The sequence below is a fragment of the Fundulus heteroclitus genome, unplaced genomic scaffold, assembly GCF_011125445.2.
Source record: "Fundulus heteroclitus isolate FHET01 unplaced genomic scaffold, MU-UCD_Fhet_4.1 scaffold_93, whole genome shotgun sequence".
Taxonomy (NCBI): Eukaryota; Metazoa; Chordata; class Actinopteri; order Cyprinodontiformes; family Fundulidae; genus Fundulus; species Fundulus heteroclitus.
The window spans coordinates 66,108-86,738 of NW_023397395.1; the positions used below are offsets into that span (position 1 = coordinate 66,108).

The 20,631-nt window shown below is 42.6% G+C and overlaps 1 protein-coding gene across 1 annotated transcript in view; it reads left to right on the forward strand.

Moving 5' to 3' along the window:
• The window catches only part of LOC105938216 (genetic suppressor element 1), a 72,052-nt gene that overhangs the window by 25,969 nt on the left and 25,452 nt on the right, over positions 1–20,631 (forward strand). The window contains exons 2-5 of the mRNA XM_036134886.1: positions 12,089–12,268; positions 14,159–14,358; positions 19,198–19,364; positions 19,440–19,643. Of these exons, the coding sequence (XP_035990779.1) occupies positions 12,089–12,268; positions 14,159–14,358; positions 19,198–19,364; positions 19,440–19,643 (751 nt within the window). The remainder of the gene's footprint in view (positions 1–12,088; positions 12,269–14,158; positions 14,359–19,197; positions 19,365–19,439; positions 19,644–20,631) is intronic.

The following is a 20,631-nucleotide window of genomic DNA, read 5'->3' on the forward strand; positions in this document are numbered from 1 at the left end:
ACAGAAAGCATTCAAGCTCTTATTTTGAAGTCTGATTTATCCACTTCCTTGTTGGCGACTGGTAATTGTATGTGACTTTGCACAACAGGGAGATTCAGGGTCATAAAGGTGTTGCTCGCCCCTTCCTGTTGTGTGTCTTCTTGTTCTTGTCAAACTTGTCAGTGATTAAACACCGCACCTGTTTGCTCGTGGTAAACTCAGGAGTATACAAATACATGCAGTGTGCGTGTGTGTGTGTGTGTGTGTGCCAACCTGCACTTTCCTCCTGATGGTGTGTCTCCCAGCACCCCTGGGAGACAGAGGAGTTGCTCTTTAATCCGGGACCTTTAACAGCAACTGTATTGTTTGGCTGAGATAGATGCCGGCGGGCACATCAGCAGCAGTCAAGCGGATCCCGTCGCTTTTGTGTGTGTACACAGCCCGCAGGTGGAGCTCGACACACACACACACACACGCACGCACACACATATGCATGCATACACACCATGCACCATGTGCTGCTCCTGACCTGCCGTAGACCAGCTGCTCAGCAGGGGTTACTGTGTAAACCTCCAATCTCTTTAATTACCTGCTTGTCATATAGTGGCTTTAAATGCATGACTACAGATTCACCCCCACTGTCTTTATTTCCTCACCTTATGAAATATTAGTTATATGATAAAATATGTATTTTCTTTTATCATGTCAGCCACTTTGTAGTTACAAGTTATGAACTGAATTAGGTCTGCTTGATCACTGCTGTATTTTGATTGTCATTAGTTCACATGCAACTTCTAAAGAGCCGTGTCTCCTTTAAATGTCAAAATTAATGATTTGATTTCAAAGTATTTAAAAGCGCCTTTGAAATGATGCAAACATAATGCATGTCGGTTAACAATTTACACAGCTACAGCTGTCAAAAGCGGACATTTTAGGTTTCATTAAAATCCTTCAATTTGTGAAAATTTGGGAGCAAAAAGTTTAGTGGATGTTTATTGATAAACATTAATGATGGAATACATTTCAGTTGTTTTCTTTTCAAAAATCCTCAACTTCGTTTTCTATGAGAGAAGGTGTTTTTTTTTTTCACTATCAAAACATTGACAGACAACACTTTGCCATTGAACAAAAAGCCATTTTGCTTTTACTCTTTTTCAAATTAACATCATAGTTGGATTCTGAAGCAAAGATAAAACTTTACTTGAAAACATGACCTAACCAAACAGTTTGTTTAGGTTATGTTCAGGAAAATAAAACATAATTTTATGACCAAAGGTATGCCTATATTGCTTAGAGGAGTAAAGGGAAAAAAAAAGAATGAATTAGATATTTGTTTGTGCATTTCCTTTATGGTTTTCCACTGAATGTCTCAAAACTCCAACGTGCATACGAAAATAAGAATCTGTTTTTATGACATCAGCACAGTCATTTGAGTGCTTTCCAAAAATATTCTTGAACCAGTGAACTAGGGATGCACCGATATGAAAATTAGACTTACATGCCGCTTTTCGTATGTCTTCATTCGACACCGTGAAAAACAACCAAATTGCTGACATCGCATCTTTGCTTCATTTAATAAAAAAAAAAAACACAATCATGGCTGTGATGCATTACTGTCTCATGCCCCCCCCCAAAAACCCCCAAAAAAAACAACACAGGCACAAACGGCAACTAGATGGAAATAACATCGGTTGTTAACATCCTCCCAGTTTAATTATCAGAAGGAGCTCTGCAATGACAACGAAAGCATGTCATGATTTGAGTTTTTGTTAATTTTGCCTTTGGACTTTTCTGCACTTTTCTGTCTGTGAGCCTGTCACCACTCAGCTACCAGCCACTAGCCTATCAGCTCAGCCTCCAGTCAATTAGCCCAGATCAGCTCCACCTGCTGCCAGTAATTACTTCCAACTTTGCTCACCTGTTTCCCTGTCCATATATACCTGCCTCTGCCAACTCATCCCTGCCAGAGCATCACTTCTCTTCTCGGCTCCCCCAGTTTGATGTGCCCTTCCTCTACCAGATCCTGTGTGCTCAGCCAGCTGGACTCTTCCGTTATGGTTGCCTCTGTCTGCATGCTGTAGTTCTGCTCGTTTCCCCCGTGAGTTCCAGCAGCTTGCTCTGTCCGTTATGATGGTTCCCCGGTCCACATCGCCTGTCCTGCTCTGTCACTACCTGCATCCTCTGGTCTCCTGCTCATCCCTGCCTGCCTGCACCTTCTGCCAAGATTCATCTGCCTAGTCTGGTTCTGCTCGCCTGCTATTATTCAGCATCTTCACAATGAACCTTTTAAACGTAACTGAATATCGGGTTCACCAGCGGCATCCAAAACAAAACATCCCACATTAAAAAAAAAAAAAACAAACTGCAGTATAAAAGGAGAATATAATTTTTTACTTTCTTACAATGTTTGACTTTTCAATGTCTAATTTTACAATGCCAAATCTCTTTTCAATGTTGCTGCATGCTGTCACTGTTTTAGCTCCATATTGTTCAATTGACCAACACAAAGTTGTCCATAATTATGAAGTGGGTAGGAAAAGATTTATAATTTTCAAGTCTTGCCACAGATTCTCAACTAAATGTAGGTTTGTACTTTAACTAGGCCGCTCAAAAGCATGATTATTCTACGTTTTAAACCGTTTCATTATAGTTCTGGCTGTGTGTTTGGGGTCGTTGTCCTGCTGGTGGGACAACCTCCACCTTACTGTCATCAAGTTTGAAGCCTCAAACAGAATTTATTCTAGGATTATTGTTATTTGGATTCATCCATCTTCCCATCAGCCTCCACCAGCTTTCCTGTCCCCTCATCCTCACAGCATGACACTGCCAACATCATGGTTCTTAGGGGAATGGTGTGTTCAGGATGAGGTTGTATTGTTAAGGGTGATGTGTAGTGTTTATCCTTCTGCTTTACATAGTGTTTTGTATGTGGGCCAACAAGCTTATTTAAGCTTTCATCTGTCTAGAGCTAAATCTTAATAATTAAACCACAATACTGCAATGTGATTGGCCGATTTGTTCTGGGTTGGTTCTCGAATGGTTGAGGTGGGAGCAGGACAAGTTGGATTCTCCCGTGTTTGTGAGTGCACGAATACCAGGAGACTTCAGCTTGCGGAGGTTACAACCCAGCGCATCTTCTTCCATGTTTGTTGTGTCCCCTTTAATGGCTCGTGCCAAACTGCAAGCAGGACTTTAAACAATTAACTTTCCTCTTGTCCTGTCAACAGATTGCTCTATCTGAGCAATGGACCTCTGTAGCTCTTTCACCAGCCTCTTAGCTGCTTCTGTGATTAATGCTCTCTTGGTCCAGTTTAGGTGGTCAGCCATGTCTTGGTAAATACGCATCCCCTTTTCCATTTCCGGACTCTAAATTCAATTTACATAATTTTCCTCCCACGTCCTAATTTTCCTCCCACGTCCTAATGGACTGCCTTGTGTTGGTCAAAAATCCAAATAACATAAATATAAGTGGATGATTGTGGCATGACAAATGGGCAAAGGTCCAAAGTATTTGAGAAATTTTTTTTTCCCACCATATTTTTAAACAAAACTTTTATAACTACCAAAGACCTTTTTACCAGTGTTTCATTATTTGCTAATGATCAATTAAGAAAATAGATTCTTAATCCTGGAAGAGGTATTTGAGTAGTTAATCTGATTTAAAAGGCCATCTGGTATTGTTCTGCAGCTTATACAACAAGCAGTCAAAATCAGGTATGAAAGAGAGCCGGCGACTGGAACAGCCGCTTATACGGCAGCTCCTTGGCCTAATCTCTATAGTCTGATACAGATTAGACAGTGCTTTAATCTCTAAACTATCATTCCAGTCATTATTCTTCCAAGTTTTTTTTTTTTTTTTTTTTTTTTTTTTTGATTGCACACTGCTCAGGTTGACACTGTACTTCACACTCACCCAGCACCTGCTACGGAGGTAAAGTTTGTGTGCATCTGCTATCCGTGTGTCAGCACACGTCGCTCCTGTTTGCTCAGATGGTCGGGGTCTAGCCGCAGCGATGTCAACACCTGGCGTGCTGAGGCTGTTTAACTGTCTGACATCCACCACCCCCCAATACGCACACCTACAGTTTGACATACCAAAAAAAGAAAAAAACAACAGCAAACTCTATACTTTACAGTTACAGATGGAGTGAGTCTGGATTCTTTCAGCTTGTCTCATATCTTCAAATCAGAGAGCCACTGATTGGAGAGGAGATCGATGACAGGATAAAAAAAAAAAAAAAAAGAGGCCAACTGCTTCTGGAGACTGTGCGGTTTCTTTACAGACTTGAGGGGAGGAAATGACGAGGCAGAAGAAACGATGACACTGACAGATAAAGAAAAGTGTGAGCCGTCCCAGAGCCGCGTCTATTTATGTCCTGGCTCTACATCTGATGGCAAGTGACAAGATGCTCATAGACAAGTACACTGATTAGAGAAAACGCCAATGGGGAGGGGGGGGGGGTTATCGAAATATGAACAATGCCCTGCAGCCAGGAGGAGGTGAAAAGAAGAAGAAGAGAAGAGAAGGAATAAAGACCTTTTTTGTTCACTGATGGCCTTCGTTTTGTTCCCTACTCATAGATCTTTTGGGTAACAGTACGATTCCTCCGCGGCCGCTTCTTCCTTTTTTTTCTGCATACAAGCCGTTGTTGGTTATTACAGTGTGTGGGTTTTCTGCTCCATTTATCCCAGAACTATAAATGCACGCTGGCTGTTTGGTCCCGAGGGGTCACATGCATATGTTTTTGTGACGCACACAAAAAAAACAAAAAAAAAAACAAGAAACGCCTAAATCCTGAGTCAGCTAATTGCTTTGTGTGCAAACAGCTGCGTGCGTTATTACACTGAATGTGTGTGTGTGTGTCTTCAGCTGCGTTGTCTTTTCCTGAATTTTTAAGTGGGCTCTATCGTTTGAGTGTGCGAGAATCTCAGCGTGTGTGTGTGTGTGTGTGTTGGTTGTTTATGGGTTGTAAGGATGTGTTAAGTGTTTCTGTGCAAGCTGCAGAGTGACTGCAGCTACTAAAGCCATTTAGCAGCCCCTGGAGGAACCCCAGAGACTGCTGTGTTGACGCCACTCTGACTGCTATTACAGACAAGTTTAAGAGGCTGTAAAACATTTGGCTACTTTTCCTTACTCTCTTTCTCTCTCTCGTGTGTGTGTGTGTGTGTGTGTGTGTGTGTGTGTGTGTGTGTGTGTGTGTTGGGGAATTTGACAAAGTCTGCCAACCATTGTAGCAGCCCTATGAACCGTTGTTGTGATTAGCTTTAACGCCACAGACACATGTCTTAACGTTTAAATGGAGCACCTTTCCATGGTGTTTTGTGTCGGTTCGCAGGCTGATTACTGGCAACTTACAAACACAACCTGGGACAATCAGTTGAACGTCAAAAGCATTGACAGAGGCAGAAACACACACATTCAGACATAAAAAGCTGAGATAAGAAACTCTTTTTCCCCTACTAATATCCCCTACCTGCCTTCACCCACCTATTTGATCTCTTTTATGCAGTATATGAATTGACAGGGCTGATCGGGTCCTCCCCTTTGCTGTCCTCACAGTCCCCCTGCAGTCCAGCCTGTTTGTGTGTGAGGGAGATGAGAAGGTGAGCGATGCAGAAAGAGACGGGCTAAAGACACAGGCCCTGACATGTCCTGCATCGCTTACATCACGCTGAGCTGAATTTGATTGCGTGTGTTTGTGTTTTGATGCATGGAAGCCCACCCGGATGTAATTTCCATTTTTGGCAAAAGGCGAGGGAAGTTTTACTAGTTTGTGGTGCCGGGGTAATTATAGCAACACCAGTGGCTTTATTGTCTCTCGGGTTATAGGTGAATAATTCAGAGATAAATACTGAGAAGATACCTTTTGTGGCACTGTGCTACCAACAGTTGGTACATTTATTATTCACACCTTTTGAGCTTTTATACATTTTGTCACATTGCAAACACAAACTTGGATGCATCTTAATGGGATTTTGTTTGACTGACCAGCTCGAAGCCATTTTAAAAAGTCAGCACTTGGTGAAATCATTTTTTTGTCCAATTACAGCTGGAAACTGTAATTGCAAAACAAAAACAAAAAAAGAAATTTCTGCTGATTCGTCTTTGCATAACGGCTCAAAATCTGTCAGAGCTTCTGTTAACGCCAGTTTTCAAGCCTTTCAATGGAGTTTCTCCTTGAGTCTGACCTTTAACTGCACCGTTGATCTAAACCCCTCCATTATACTTGATAGATGCACTGGTAGGTGAACCTCTGGCCCAGTCCCAAGACATTTGCAGAGCCTTATCAGGTTTTCTCTCGGGATTCCCCTGAATTTCGCTTTATTCGTCTCTTTCCATAAACTTTGATTTGAAACTATTTCAAAACTCCACCCCTGACCTGTCCGGTGTGTTTGCTGGGTTTCATGATCCTGTTTCAATTCAATTTCAATTCAATTCAATTTTATTTATATAGCGCCAAATCATGAAACATGTCATCTCAAGGCACTTTACAAAATCAAGTTCAATCATATTATACAGATTGGGTCAGATTATACAGATTGGTCAAAAATGTCCTATATAAGGAAACCAGTTGGTTGCATCAAAGTCCCGACAAGCAGCATTCACTCCTGGGGAAGCGTAGAGCCACAGGAAGAGTCATCTGCATTGTACATGGCTTTGCTGCAATCCCTCATACTGAGCAAGCATGAAGCGACAGTGGGAAGAAAAACCACCCATTAACGGGAAGGAAAAACCTCCGGCAGAACCGGGCTCAGTATGAACGGTCATCTGCCTCGACCGACTGGGGTTACAGAAGACAGTTTGTTCGTTAATGTTCATTAAAAAACCTGTAAGACCTTCAGTAATCTTCTGATTATTAACTGCACTTCTTATTTTTTAAAGAGTGTCAGAGTAAAGAGGCCTAAATACAAAAGCATGTCACACTTTTTAGATTTGAACTTGTAAAGAAATTGGAAAACCATCTATCATTCATCTCCCACACACAACTATGCCCTACTTTGTGTTGGTCTGTCACATAAAATCTCAGTAAAATATATTGCAGTGTGTGATGTAACGTAGAATAATGTGAATTGATTTCGGGAGTTTGGGTTCTTTTGCAAGGCCCTAAAGATTAAAGGGGAATTAAAAATACCAACCAAAACCACACCACTGAAACTTCACTTGTACTTACCAGCTGTGTATCACGAAACCAGCGACACAGATACTGCAACCGTGCAACATACTTTTTCATTTTCAGATTCAGCTAAGCACCTGGACTCAAGGCGAACTGCAGCAGACACACGTACTGTGGAAACAATTCAGCCTAAGCTCGCTAAAAAGCAAGTTTTTTTTTTTTAATGCAAATGTCAAAGCTGTTTTTACTTCTTTTACCTGCCAGTGATTTAATGTTGTGGCTCAACTTTGGTCTCTTTGCTCTCTAGATAACAGGACACATAGAAAGTCATGAAATATGTCTATGTTCTTATTTTGATGTTTTTTTTGACTCAGGAATTGAAACCCATGTTTCAGAATCACATCATACGCACCCTGACCCAGTCCCAGTTGCCATGTGAAAACCCGGTGGGATATTATAACTATTGTGCTTACATAGTGACCAGGGTAATTACTAATAGTAGGATAAATGAGTATTAATATGCATTTTTCAACATTTTATACACAATTAGAATACGATTTTCCTTGTGACATGTTATGCAGTACTTTTTGTGCGAGTGACTTAAGAAGACATAAAGCATCAGTTTTGCAAATAAGCAGTTTATTGTAAGAGCCTGGGCAGACAACACGATTATTCAGCCAGACACGGTGTTTTTGGACTACAGTCCAAGTAGTTTCCAGAAGTTAGAGAGCCAAATAAGGTGTCCAAGCGAAGGCAAAGCAAGACAGGAAAATCCAAAACAAGAAGACTGGGTCATACACAGACGATGCAGACAAGAACGCTGGACCTCAACTCACTCTAGGCTTGCAGACGGTCTGATGCTAATGGCTGTAAAAGGTAGTTATAAGTAGGAGACAGGGTTTCCCAGAGAAAATTGGGTAATCATGGCGGTAGTTGTCTTGGTGGGTTATGGGAGGTACGCTCAGAACAGAGGAGGGGGGTGGGGGGTAGTGTAAGTGCGAGGAGCGTCAAGCTAATAACAGCTAGCGTATTAGCTTATGGAAGTTTTCTCCCAGATGGGAACTTTACTGAACGTTTTTATGTTGCTCGCAAAACATCAAGCATTTCAAGTAAATAAACGACGCTTAAAGCATGATGGCCTGCCAGGCTTATAATACGGTGTGGGGGGGGAAACCCTGGGCAGAGTCCCAGGTGAAACGACTTGCAGGTAATCGGATTCAGTGCAGGTGAAGTTGCTCCACTAATTAGCAGCATGAAGCAGAGTAGAAGGTGGACCACAGCTAGCCTGGTCAAAAAAACAACAACAACAGACAGCAGGCAGACTGAATGATTGGGGAAGGAGGTTCCAGTTAATATTTTCCCCCTTTTACTTTGGATATTCTTTTACATGCTAAACTGTGCAGTATTCAGACCCCTGTTCAGGGCAACATGTACATTTGCAAAACACATTCTTTTGTTCCTCTCGATTTGGAAATCTTCAGTAATGCTCCCAAACTGGACATTTATGGTGTGTGCACATGTGGACTGATTATCAGAGAAGTGTGCTGTGTGTTGCACAAGTCTCTTTAAAGAACCTTTAGGATCTTTAGCATGCGCTGCTTTATAGAGCATGCCGAGGTCATATTCCAAAATGGCTGCCGTGCATATAAAAAAGCCAAATTTACAGATGGTTTATCAACTTTTCTAATGGCTATATTCCTTTAGTGTTTGAATACATAAAACAGACACAGACATTAAGGGTTTTGCAAATAGTTGTCGGCTCCAAGGGCTGCACAGTGGTGCAATTGGTAGCACTGTTGCCTTGCAGCAAGAAGGCGGATTTGACTCTGTCTGCATGGAGTTTGCATGTTCACCCCTTGTGTATTTAGAGCGGCTTTTCAGTTACTATTATTATTTTTGATGTTGTTGTTATCTCCTCTTTAGGGTTGCGTGGAATCAAATAAAATGATAATTTTGACATACCAATTTCCCTCAAAAATATATATTTTTTCTGTCTGATTTACATGTTTAATGATGCTACCACGTCTATTTGTGAAAAAAATTATACTAATGCCAAACAAAAAAACATTAAATAGAGTCCAAATTTTTGAAAGTAAATATCTTAATTTGCACTTGGGCTGTTGAGTATTCTACCTCCTCTCTCTCTCTCTCTCTCTCTCTCTCTCTCTCTCTCTCTCTCTCTCTCTCTCTCTCTCTCTCTCTCTCTCTCTCTCTCTCTCTCTCTCTCTCTCTCTCTCTCTCTCCTGCTGATGGGGTCAGTGGTCAGAGGTGAGGGTTGAAAGGTTTCTGTAACCCCCCCCCCCCCCACCCCCGCCCTTTATACTCACCCCAGATCCCCACCTAACTCCCCCGTCTGGAGTCCCAAAGCAGATAGCTGACTAAAACAGAGACAGAGTGATGGATGGAGGGTTAACACTACCACACACACACAAAAACACACACACACACAATGTAGAAACAAGAACACACACACACCCTCCCTCTCCATCATCACCCTCCACCTCCTCCCTCTTCTACTCATCCTCTCTCCGCCCCACAAGCCACCACCAATGCCGCCGCCACTCTACCCCCCCTTGGAGTGGGAGCCAAAAAGGAAGGCAAAGAAAGAAAGAGAGAAAGAAAGAAAGCATAAACATCAGTATCACAAGAGAAAATGGAAAGATAGGTAAACTGTCAAAAAAAAAGCGAGGAGTTGTAGGTTGGATGGAGTGGATGGGGTGAGAGATTGAGAGGGAGGGATGGCAGGAGGAGGAGGAGGAGGAGGAAGAGGAGAGGTTAGATAGAAAAGGGGTCACGTGACCACGTAGCAGCTGCAAGGCTGAGAGGGGGGAGAGCAAAAGAGTCTCACACAGGAGCAGAAAGACGACGAGCAGGAGGAGATCAGTGAGCAGCAGGCGAGGGGTGAGTGTTTGCACGTCTGAATTATGTGCTTGTGCACACTTTTAGTGCGAGCGCTCGTGAAAACTGACTGGAACATCAGAGGGAGCCGTCTCTGAGGAGGAGATTGTTTTAAAAAAGGGAGCAGGACGACAGAGAGATGTTGCGCCGGCTTTTGTTGAACAAGCGCAAGTATGCTGAGATAAACACGAAAGAGGAGGAGAGGGAGACAAAGGAGGGAAGGAGTGAGAGTGTGGAGAGGAGAGGAGAGGAGGGAGGGAGGGAGGAAGAGAAGGAGTCGATAGAAAGTGTCTTATCATCTCTCCCTTGACTGCTGGGCTCAGCAGAGACAGAGATGCGCGCACACGCACACACACACACACACACACACACACACACACACACACACACACACACACACACACACACACACACACACACACACACACACACACACACACACAGAGCTTATCAGGGTCTGAGCTTTTACTCTCTTTGCCTCTTCCTCCTTTCTTTTTAGCATGTCATTTACTCAGAGAGGAAGCACATAGATTACAAAGTCTGATCATTTAAGTTAAGTAACATGAACTCATACATCATTACCAAAATACATCCAGATCTTTTTTTTTTTTTTTTTTTGCTGAAATCTCTGGTTTATTTTCCACTTTATGTCCACTCTCACTCCATTTATTAGTTTTCCTGTGTGCAATTTGCTCATGCGTGTCACATGGCAGAGGCCGGGATCCATTCGGGCGTCTGTAAATATAAAAAAGTCTCTGGCACTTTGAGGCCCTGACACCTGCCTGTCCTCCACGCTCACCAACATTGTCAATGGGATTGAGCAGCGCACTCAATAATCATGTTCAGTGTGCGCGTATGAATATTTCATGAGTGTGTTTGCTGCTGTTGCTCTTTGTTTGTTCTTCTTGTGGTTTTCTGCGTGTTTCCTTTAAAGGTGTTCGTGTGTTTGTAATGAGGTCATGGTTGAAGCTGGCAGCGGGGTGGGGTGGGTGGTGTTATGGTGAGGAGGGGAGGGGAGGGGAGGGGGGGTAATTCCAGCTGTAATTACCATTAGTGGGTCAGTGTTGGGACAGACGAGGGAAGCCCTGACCACGTTGGGCCCTCGCTGCGCCCACTGTCCGGTGGGTGGATGTGGTGTTGGTTGTGTGTTTGTGTCTGTGAGCGTCGTGTCAGGGTGTAAAAATGCAGCCGTACTTTAATAAGGCTGGCGTGTGGACGCTCCCGGGTCTTAAGATGTGTCGGCTGGCTCCCTTGAGGAAACGGACATGTGTGCGCTCATGTGTGTGATTTGCTATTAGGGTCAGCGCTCTATTTGACACAGCTCTACTCCCTCCACTCTATCTATGCTGAAGCTGCTCTCACCATCGTGATCGCAGACATTAAAACACACACAGACACACTTCTATACACTTGTCAGCTGCAACTAAAGTCATTTAGTTTATATATAAACCCCAACTGTGACCATAACTGTAATAATTAATGTGCAATAACCAAGGTGCAATAATCTATTTAATACACTGTACTACAACACGTGCAATAATCCTGATGTAGTGACTTCTGCTGCTATCACCACCTGAACATAAGTCAGCCCACATGTATGTATGTATGTATGTATGTATGTACAAATGTATACAATGTATATGCACGTACATACGCGTAGGTGCGTATGTAAGTAGGCGCATAGATATATATTATATATATTATATATATATATATATATATATATATATATATATATATATATATATATATATATATATATATATATATATATATATATAGACCACTAAGAATGTAAATGAGACATCATATGCCCATTCCTATTTCCTTTTTTGTATTTTTTTGGTATTCTTTCTGATCCATTGTATATATGAAGATTCACTGTATATAACTGAATGCACCTTCCCTACTCTGCACCTTCTTGTATGAGCCGATGTGACGAGTGAATTTCTCCATTGTGAGATCAATAAATACTATCTTATCTTATCTTATCTTATCTTATCTCTGATCAGAAAAACTAACTTTTTTTCTCCCCAACTACAATTGTCTGTAATTAACAAATGAATCAAAGCTGCTTGTCTCTTTCTTTTCCTCAGGTATGAACAATGAGTCCAATAAATCTCCATCATTAGGAATGATCTCCACAGCAACTCGCACCACGGCCACAGTCAGTCCCCTCAGCCCACTAACCAATGGGAACGCAGCTGCCCAGTCTGCAAACTCCGGATTTGCTGCCGCTCTACGTAAACTGGCCAAGCAGGCCGAAGATCCCAGAGGTGAGAGGTGTTCTGGTCACCCAATGAGAAAGAGCCAGGCCGGCACTGGATGGGTGCCCGAGGCAGAATTTGCTACGGGGACCCACTTCCATTGAAGCTCTACTAAAGCAGCACTAATGTTTTGTTGCACTTTTGATTTACACGATTTTTGACCTGCTGATTTTGGCTGATGGGAATATAAGATGCAGTCGGGATGTACATCAGGAGCCGTGGCAACGCTATGCCGCATATTACCAATTAGCTAACTAGCTATTTGTGTGTCTTTCCCTTTAAAATAGAGCTGTCAGCATTTCAAAATCCAAAAAGTTCCACGATGGAGAGAGGTTGAAAGCTCGAAAGGATAAAGAACAACTTGGATTTAATACATTCAGCCTTCCTGTTATCTGCTGAAGGTCTTGCTCTCTCTCCCACTCTCTAAGGAACCTCAGATATCTTCAACATATTTGAGTTAATAGTTTCCTTTTAAGTAACTTTGAGTCTTGTTCCTGCTGTAACAACTTCCACACTGAAGAGTTGTTGTTGTTTTGTCAGTGTGACCTGGTACAGCTTACGTATGGCGCGTTCAAGGCCTGAACAATATATCACAAAGTTATTATCACTGTATGAAATATGCATCGCATGAAGAACTGATTGGACTGAATTAAATGTAAGCTAATTATTTAAGTCCTGTGCATCCAGACTCTCTATTCTTCTAATACATTTGGTGACAACTGTTGTTTAATGCAGCACCACAAAGGTTTTACTAGGCCGTAAGCTGCTAAAGTAGTAAAAAAAAAAAACGAAAACCATGTTTCAATGCCGAAACGACGGCCTAAACCTACTTTTTCAGTGAAATCTCATTGCTGAGTCGAAAGTTGTCAGATATTTATTGAGACATATTTGTCTCAATAAATCAGAGTCCATATAGTCAGAGAGACAATATAAGAAAGACAGATTTAACTACCAGCATTATGAAATAAGATGCAGAATCTCAGCCAAATTTCTTTTGTATGGATACAAGAACACCTGACAGCTCTTTTAAGTAAAAAAAAAAAAAAAAAAATCAAGGTTTTATAGGTAAAATTATTTAATTTTATGGTTTTTAGTTTGATATTTAGAAACCTTTGGAGTAAAAGGGGGCGATTAACCAGCAGTTTTGTTTGGTTATACCCAGTTATGGTGTAAGTGTAGGACTAACCCCGCTAGCCACCTGCATTTTATGTTTAAAATGTAGCAGGTGGTGAGATCAGAGGGACTTTGTGTTTCCTCTTCTAGTCAAAAAGTTAACTTGCTTAGGAATGGGAGGGTTTGAAATTATTATTTTTTTATTTACTAATTCCCTAGAAGCTTTCCCTAGAAGCAAAGCGGTATTAAATAGGGTTTAAACATTGATGGCGAGAGGAAAATGTCGAGTCTGGTATAGTGACGTGAATTGTTTCATCGTTTATGTTTCTCAGCTCACTCCCGTCCTCCTGAAGGTGTTGAATAAGAGCTGACCTACTCTGACCTCTCCCTCTCTGTCGCTTCCTTCATTCCTTTCCATTAATCTCCTAATTATGACAATCTAATTACAGCCAATTATAGGAAGTCGGCGCTGAACTTCCTCTCCGTCCTCCGCCTCTGAACGTGTTGCGTGTGTGTGTGTGTGCGGTGTTACATGAAGAGAGTAATGCCAGTGACTGTTATACTCTCTCTTTATCACATTTAACACCTCCCCTTCACAGCGTCACACCCCAGCCTTTTTCAACACATTCCTCTCAGCTTCAGGCCTTTTTTTTTTCTTTCCCCCCTTCATATATCTCCCCCACGTTAGGCATACATGTCATCTCCACATGCAAATGTATTTGTTTTTTTTTTTTTTTTCATTCCGAAATGATTTGATTCTCCTCTCTCTCTCTCTCTTCCTCTCAGTTTCTGCCCTCAGCTGTGAATCGTCTCCAGTGTCTTCACCAGGCACCAGCCACCCGTCGCCGGCCGCCACCCCTAAGCGGGGCTCGTTAGGGCCCCTCTTGGGCCAGAGCAGGGGCCACAGCGTACCAAACAACCCTCCCGTGGTCACCATTGCCCCTACCAAGACCAGCAACGGCCAGTGGAGGGCTGACCGACGACAGGTAGGAGACGCCGCGCCTTCAAAACGCCCGCCCCTGCCGTGACAGACTCCTCTGAGAGGAGACATCTGCTTTTATCCGTGCAGTTTTTTTGTTTTTTTTGTTTTTTAGTCTCTTCTCTCAGAACAGATGAGTGGTCTGCCTCTCCCAGCGTTTCACTCTGGCCTCCATTAGAGAAACCGTCCGAGTGCTTGTCAAACATCCAGCTGTCAAAAACAGCCGTCCCTGCCACTTCCTTCTTCATTTATCCCCCCCCCCCCCCACCCCATCCGTCTCACTCTGTTTTGTCTCGCTCTTTTATTTTTGATGCTTTCCTGCCTCGTAGCCTCTCCAGACCACCTTCTCCTCCCGCTAATGAGTCCGTGTCTTCTTCAGGAACACATGAGCGCTTTGTAAAGAAACACAGAATGCTGCAGAGCCCGGCACCTATTGTGCTCCGCTTCCTGCAGGGTTTGTGTGTGTGTGTGTGTGTGTGTGTGTGTGTGTGTGTGTGTGTGTGTGTGTGTGTGTGTGTGTGTGTGTGTGTGTGTGTGTGTGTGTGTGTGTGTGTACTTGACCCTTCCCCACAAAAGGCTCAGGGCATGAAGAGGGGATCTGTGTGTGTGTGAGAGTGTATTTAAGCTGGGGCAGGGCACCAGGCCCCCCTCGCACAATGCAGAGGTCAGCCCCCACAGTAGCCACTTCCCCCTGGATCAGAGCGGCCTTTTTTCCCCCCTCCACAAAGAGCACTCTGTGGCTCGGCCTGCCTGGGGCTCCCTTTCAGGATTTCAGAGAGCGACGGAAGGAGGCAGGCGGCGAAACAGAGAGTAGGAGGTGGGGGGAGAAGAAGAAGAAGAAGGGGAGGGGGGGCGAGTTACTTCGCTGCACGCATGCAAAAACAATCTAAAGAAACAGATTGTGTTTGTTGTGTTGCGTCGTTTTACGGAGGCCGCCGTAAACGACTCTGAGATCAGAGGTGAAGGTGGCCGGGGCTGCTGGCCAGACGGGCTCGTCTCTGTTTGTCCTGTGGCCCATGCAGACCTCTCAAGATGTGACATTTAACCCTTTTTTTTGTTTCCCCGGGTCATGCACAGACTCCAGTAACCCAGATTGAAGAGAATGGTTTTGTTATCAGTCAGCGCATGTGTACCTGCAGTGTGTCACACACACGGGCTTTTTTTGAATCCTTTCGTGATTAGTTCTAGCTTTAATAATTCATTAGAATCTGTTCCTTGAATTCTTATTATTTTCATTCTCATGCATGGCGATTATTAGTGTGATAGTTTTCACGTTTGAATATATATTTGTGGTTTACCAACTAGGTTCAGTTAGCTGTGGCCTTAAAAAAAAACTGATTCATTTGAGGATTTTACCTAAATGAATCATCTCCAGACCCCAGTGGCGTTTTCCTCTGGCTGGCCAGAAACATCTCTGTAGTCAGAAGCTCCTGAGGGTAGAAGACACGTTTTCATTCTAGGAATCTAATAACAAATCAATTAGTGCGACGTTTAAACCCAACTAAGCCAATTGTGTCGCCTTTGAAGCTTGGATTGATCACCTGAGCAGAATTAAGACTGTTTAGGGAAAACCCGTTTGCTTTGTTTTCGTCAACACCTCCTTCCTTCTTGTCTTTCTGCAAATGTTTTTTTTTTTTTTTTTTTGCTGACTGTTCTCCCCATCCTTACAACATATCAGGATCGTATTATGTCAGAGATTTTGTCCTACAACGTTTTTTTTTTTTGAAAGTCTGACGAAGTCTGAATTACCAGTAGAGATTAACCAGTTGAGAAATGATTTCTGAACATCCAGTATGATTATGTCTTTCATTCCTAATCCGCAAATATATGGACATAAATGCTTGTTTCTACCAGTAGCTCTTTCGCATAATATTTAGCTGATGTGCACATTATATCTGATTTGAAAATAAATTGTACCACTCTTTTTAAACAAGCCGTATAAATCGTTCAACGGAAAGGCAAGAAATGCATAACAAGAATTATGATTTAACATCTGAGATTTATTAATTGTACAATAGTATAATTTCCCATAGCACAAAATCAACTTCTTTCTAGTCCCCCCCCCTTCTCTAACTTGATCCAGAGGAGATTGTACAGAGATGTTTTGCGAGAGATGGTTTGAATCTGCTTTCCATGAATGACATATCCAAAACTATTCAAACATATTCAAAGCGGGGGTATTTCACTGCAAATCGTAGAAAACACAGGTAGCAGACCAGGCGCTGTGCAGGGAGGTCATTTGCTTGTGGTTTGGCCACGGTCGGCCCCCAACCTGTGCGGCAGGGTGCTGCCTTGGTAACAGGAAATGACACGTAAGAGGACATGTTTGTGTCACGCTCGTTAACAGGCTTAAAGTTCCCAGACTGTTTTATCTTTTTATGCGCCCAAAACCCACAGTTTCCAAGAGGACCTGTTGTTGTTTTGGTCAAAGAAATGGAGACTATAGATGCTGACTTTGTTCAGTTCATCCAGCTAACTTTGCCAGGGCAAAACTGTGAAACCGTAAAAAACCAAAACCTTGGATACAAAGTCAGTTTTTTTCCCCTCAGTGACCTATTTAAGTGTTTTCAAACTACTGCATCTTCCAAAAGTTTTCATACCCTTTAAATGTTTTCACGCCTTTTTGTCACCTTTCCGAACTCGACACCAAAGTCGTACATAACTGAAGTGGAAGGAAAATGTTATCATGCTGCCTCTTCTCCTCCATTATTAATCTAACCAGTGGACGCAAACATGCAAAAGAAGATGCTCTAGTGGAATAAACCACAACTCAATTTGCTGGCTTACATGCAAAGCGCTATTGGTGGGGTGTTTGTGGGCAAGGCGGCCTCTTCATGGACACATCACTACTGAAGGGAGACATGGAGGTTGTGAGGGGCACCTTTCATCATTTTAAACAATACGTTTTGAGTAACGTTTTGACCAAAATGTATACTTTTAGGAGTAGTTTTACTGCACTGTACTTTTTACTTTTGCTTGAGTAATGTTATTAAAAAGTATCGCGACTCTTGCCTGAGTAAAATCTCTGGCTGCTCTACCCACCGTGAGTAACTTCATCAAATTATTTGACCCAAAAATGCCCCAGAAAGACCCACTCCTACAGTTTGTGTTAAAGTGAGACTTTTGCATGTACACAAGCTTTGTCGTTGCTTGGCTAGTTTATATCTGCTGAGCTCAGTGAGACATTTGGAGGTCATACGAACATACAGTAAACAGTAGATTCTGTAAATAGAAGTACTTTGGACTATTCTTACTTACTGTATATACATAAACTCCTGTATTGGTTTATTGAGATTTATGTTGGAAAAACATTAATTAGAAAAGTGCTCATTCTGCCTGAATGTGTTACTTTATAATTGTTATTTATTTTTATTTTTTTTTGTTTTAGTCTTTAAAATACCAGAATTTGTGCATTACCTAATATTTTTGGCTAGTCAATTACATCGTTTTTAAAAATTAAATAAGTTTGTTATGATTACTTACTCAGTACTTGAGTAGCCTTCTTAGCTAATACTTTTTTCTCATAAGCAATTTCTTGGTTTGAGTAAAAGTATGTTGAAGTAGTGCTACTCTTGAGTACAGTTTTTGGCTGCTTTATAGTTGGTCAGAGTTGATGCAAAGATGGACGCAAAGATGGACGTTGGCCAATTCCCCAAGAAAACCTCCTTGCAAAGGACTGGAGCGGAACGGCACCTTTAAGCAGAACAATGACACTAAACGTATAGCAATACCTACAATGGCATAGTCATAAGCATATTCATGTGTTAGGATGGCCTAGCCGTAGTCAATGCCCAGACCTAATACAGCTGAGAATATTTACGTAGGAAGACTAGAGAATTGCTAATCACAGATGCTTTCCATCCGTTTGTGCAAAACGCTGAGTCCCAGAAACCTGGTAGAAATATAGACCGAAATACAGTACATGTAGCTGTGATTGCAATGAAAAAAACGTGAAATGTCAGTAAGGAGTGTAAAGTCCTTCTTTACTGATAGTAATATTGTCTTATTTTTCTTTTGCATAATGATGGGAAACATTTTGACCATCCTGCTGCGTCCGTTTTGCAACTTAAAAAAATAATTTTTTTTGTAAAACGAAGCATAAAGAGGCAGAAGTGGCAGTGAATGCGACGGACATGAGTCCCAGCATGCAAATTGGGCTGTGACAGAGAAACAAATAAAATTAACTGTGGCATCAGGACTTACGGCACACAACAGAGACAACAGCTGGAAATGGTGAAGGACAACGGGAAGATGATAAAAGTGATGCAGAATTACACTGCAAAAAGGGAACTAAAAGTAAGTAAAAATTTCTTGGAATTGCTACATATTTCCTTGATTTGAGGAGCTAGATAAGACTATTTGCCAATGGAATTAGTATTTTTACCCCTAAAATAATATAATTAGATATCCTGCACTTGAAACAAGATGATGGAGATTAATTTTTCCAATTTTAAGTGTGAAAATCTTATTCCATTGGCTCTAATCAAGGAAAAATACACTGATTTCAAGAAAATTTCACTTACTTTTAGTTCCCTTTTTGCATTGTAGGGACGAAACAACAAACGAATAAAGGAGAAAAATAGGAAAGAAAATAATCTTAAGCAAACTAGAGGAAAGATACAGCGGTCGGGCAGATATTGGGATCATCTTTCCACTTTGATTTTGACCCGTTGTGACGTATCGGGGCCCAATTCACAGCTCCACTGAGCGCTCTGGGTGCAGCTCAGAGGTTTTTTACTCGGCAGCTCTGACTCTTTTCTGCTCACCTTAGATCCGCACACATTCACACACATCACGAATACACGCAGTAATCCCCTCTCTCGCACTTCCTCTGTGTCCTTGTCAGGTTGAGTCCGGTGCTCAGGGACCGAGTAGGGAGCGGGTGGGAGTGGAGAGCGCCCAGTTGCAGCAGGATAAGAGGACGCCCCCCGTACCCCCGCCTCACTCGCTGGCTCAATCCTTTGGTCGCACTCACGGCAACATCATGCAAGACCCTCGCTTGCAGAGCATTAGGTAAGCGGGGCCCATGCATGTAACTGGACTGATGTGCATTTTTCCCAAAGCACACAATAAAATCTTCTTCTGCAGCTTACCGGGCCAGATGCACGCCATGGTTCCCTCGGGTGCAGTTCCAGAGGAATACCTGAGAGCGCTCCGGCCTTTCGCCACCTCTGACGATCTCAGGCTCACCTCTCTGCCCCTGAGTCTCGACCCTGCCGCAGCCGCGCACGCAGCCGCTGCAGCCGCCTACTATCACCCCGCCTACATGCACCACCCTCTGTCTTTACAAAGGTAACTGTAAACTTTGACGTTTGAGGACGATGCATGAACACGGCGTGCATTTTTGAAGTGAGTAGTCACAGCAGAGTGAGGAGAGCTGCGCCACGATGTATCAGATTTGCAGTTTACCACGAGGCATGTGGGTTTTCTGGTCAGATTGGGAAGAAAATGAAACTTAGGCCGACATTCAAAATACCATGTGGGGCGGGGTAAAAAAACGTCGCACATGGCTTCAAGTTCACCATCCCCACTCTGACCCATTCTGGTGGCGACATAATTCTGCGAGAGATTTTCTTTCCTATGGCACAGACAAGGAAACTTAATAGCTTCCTTGTCTTTTAGATTATTAGATCTGAAAGATAGATATACAGTAGATCACAATAAAAAAAACAAGTTTAAGACCGCCACCTCCACACAATCTTTAATCATCATATAGATGTTTGGCAATGATTGCAGTCATAACTGTATACAAACATTACTTAAATATCCCGTGCCTGTATTCACAAAAGTTATCAGTCCTCCCAAAGAGCTTCTATCTTAACCTAAAAAGTCCTGCCTTGCTTAAAAGTGATTCAGATCGCTGCTGAGAGCGACGCTGCGTGAGGAAATGTCTTATTTTAGTGAGGAGGTGTGGTTGATCCCGTTGCTAGGTGTGACGCTGTGTTTCAAGAGCTGTTATTGGTTGGTAGTATAAGAAATTAAAACACACAAGTGGGCTCCTAGCGATCAAAGGAGAGCAATTAACCAATTAGGCTGGATTAATAAATCTGTGACATGATCAAATTTAGCAAAATTAACCAACTGTCTCACAGCTTCGAAACGTTTCCGTTCGCACAGCTCTGGGAGAACGGAGGAGTGTTGAAAGTTAAATTGGTCCCTGGATCACGGCGCAATTAGGCCGACTTTGAAGCCCAGTGCTGAAGATCGATGCACCTTTTTTTTTTTTTTTTCTCCGGATGTCTTGGTGCTTTTTTACGCGGCAGCCTGGAAAGTGCGAAGT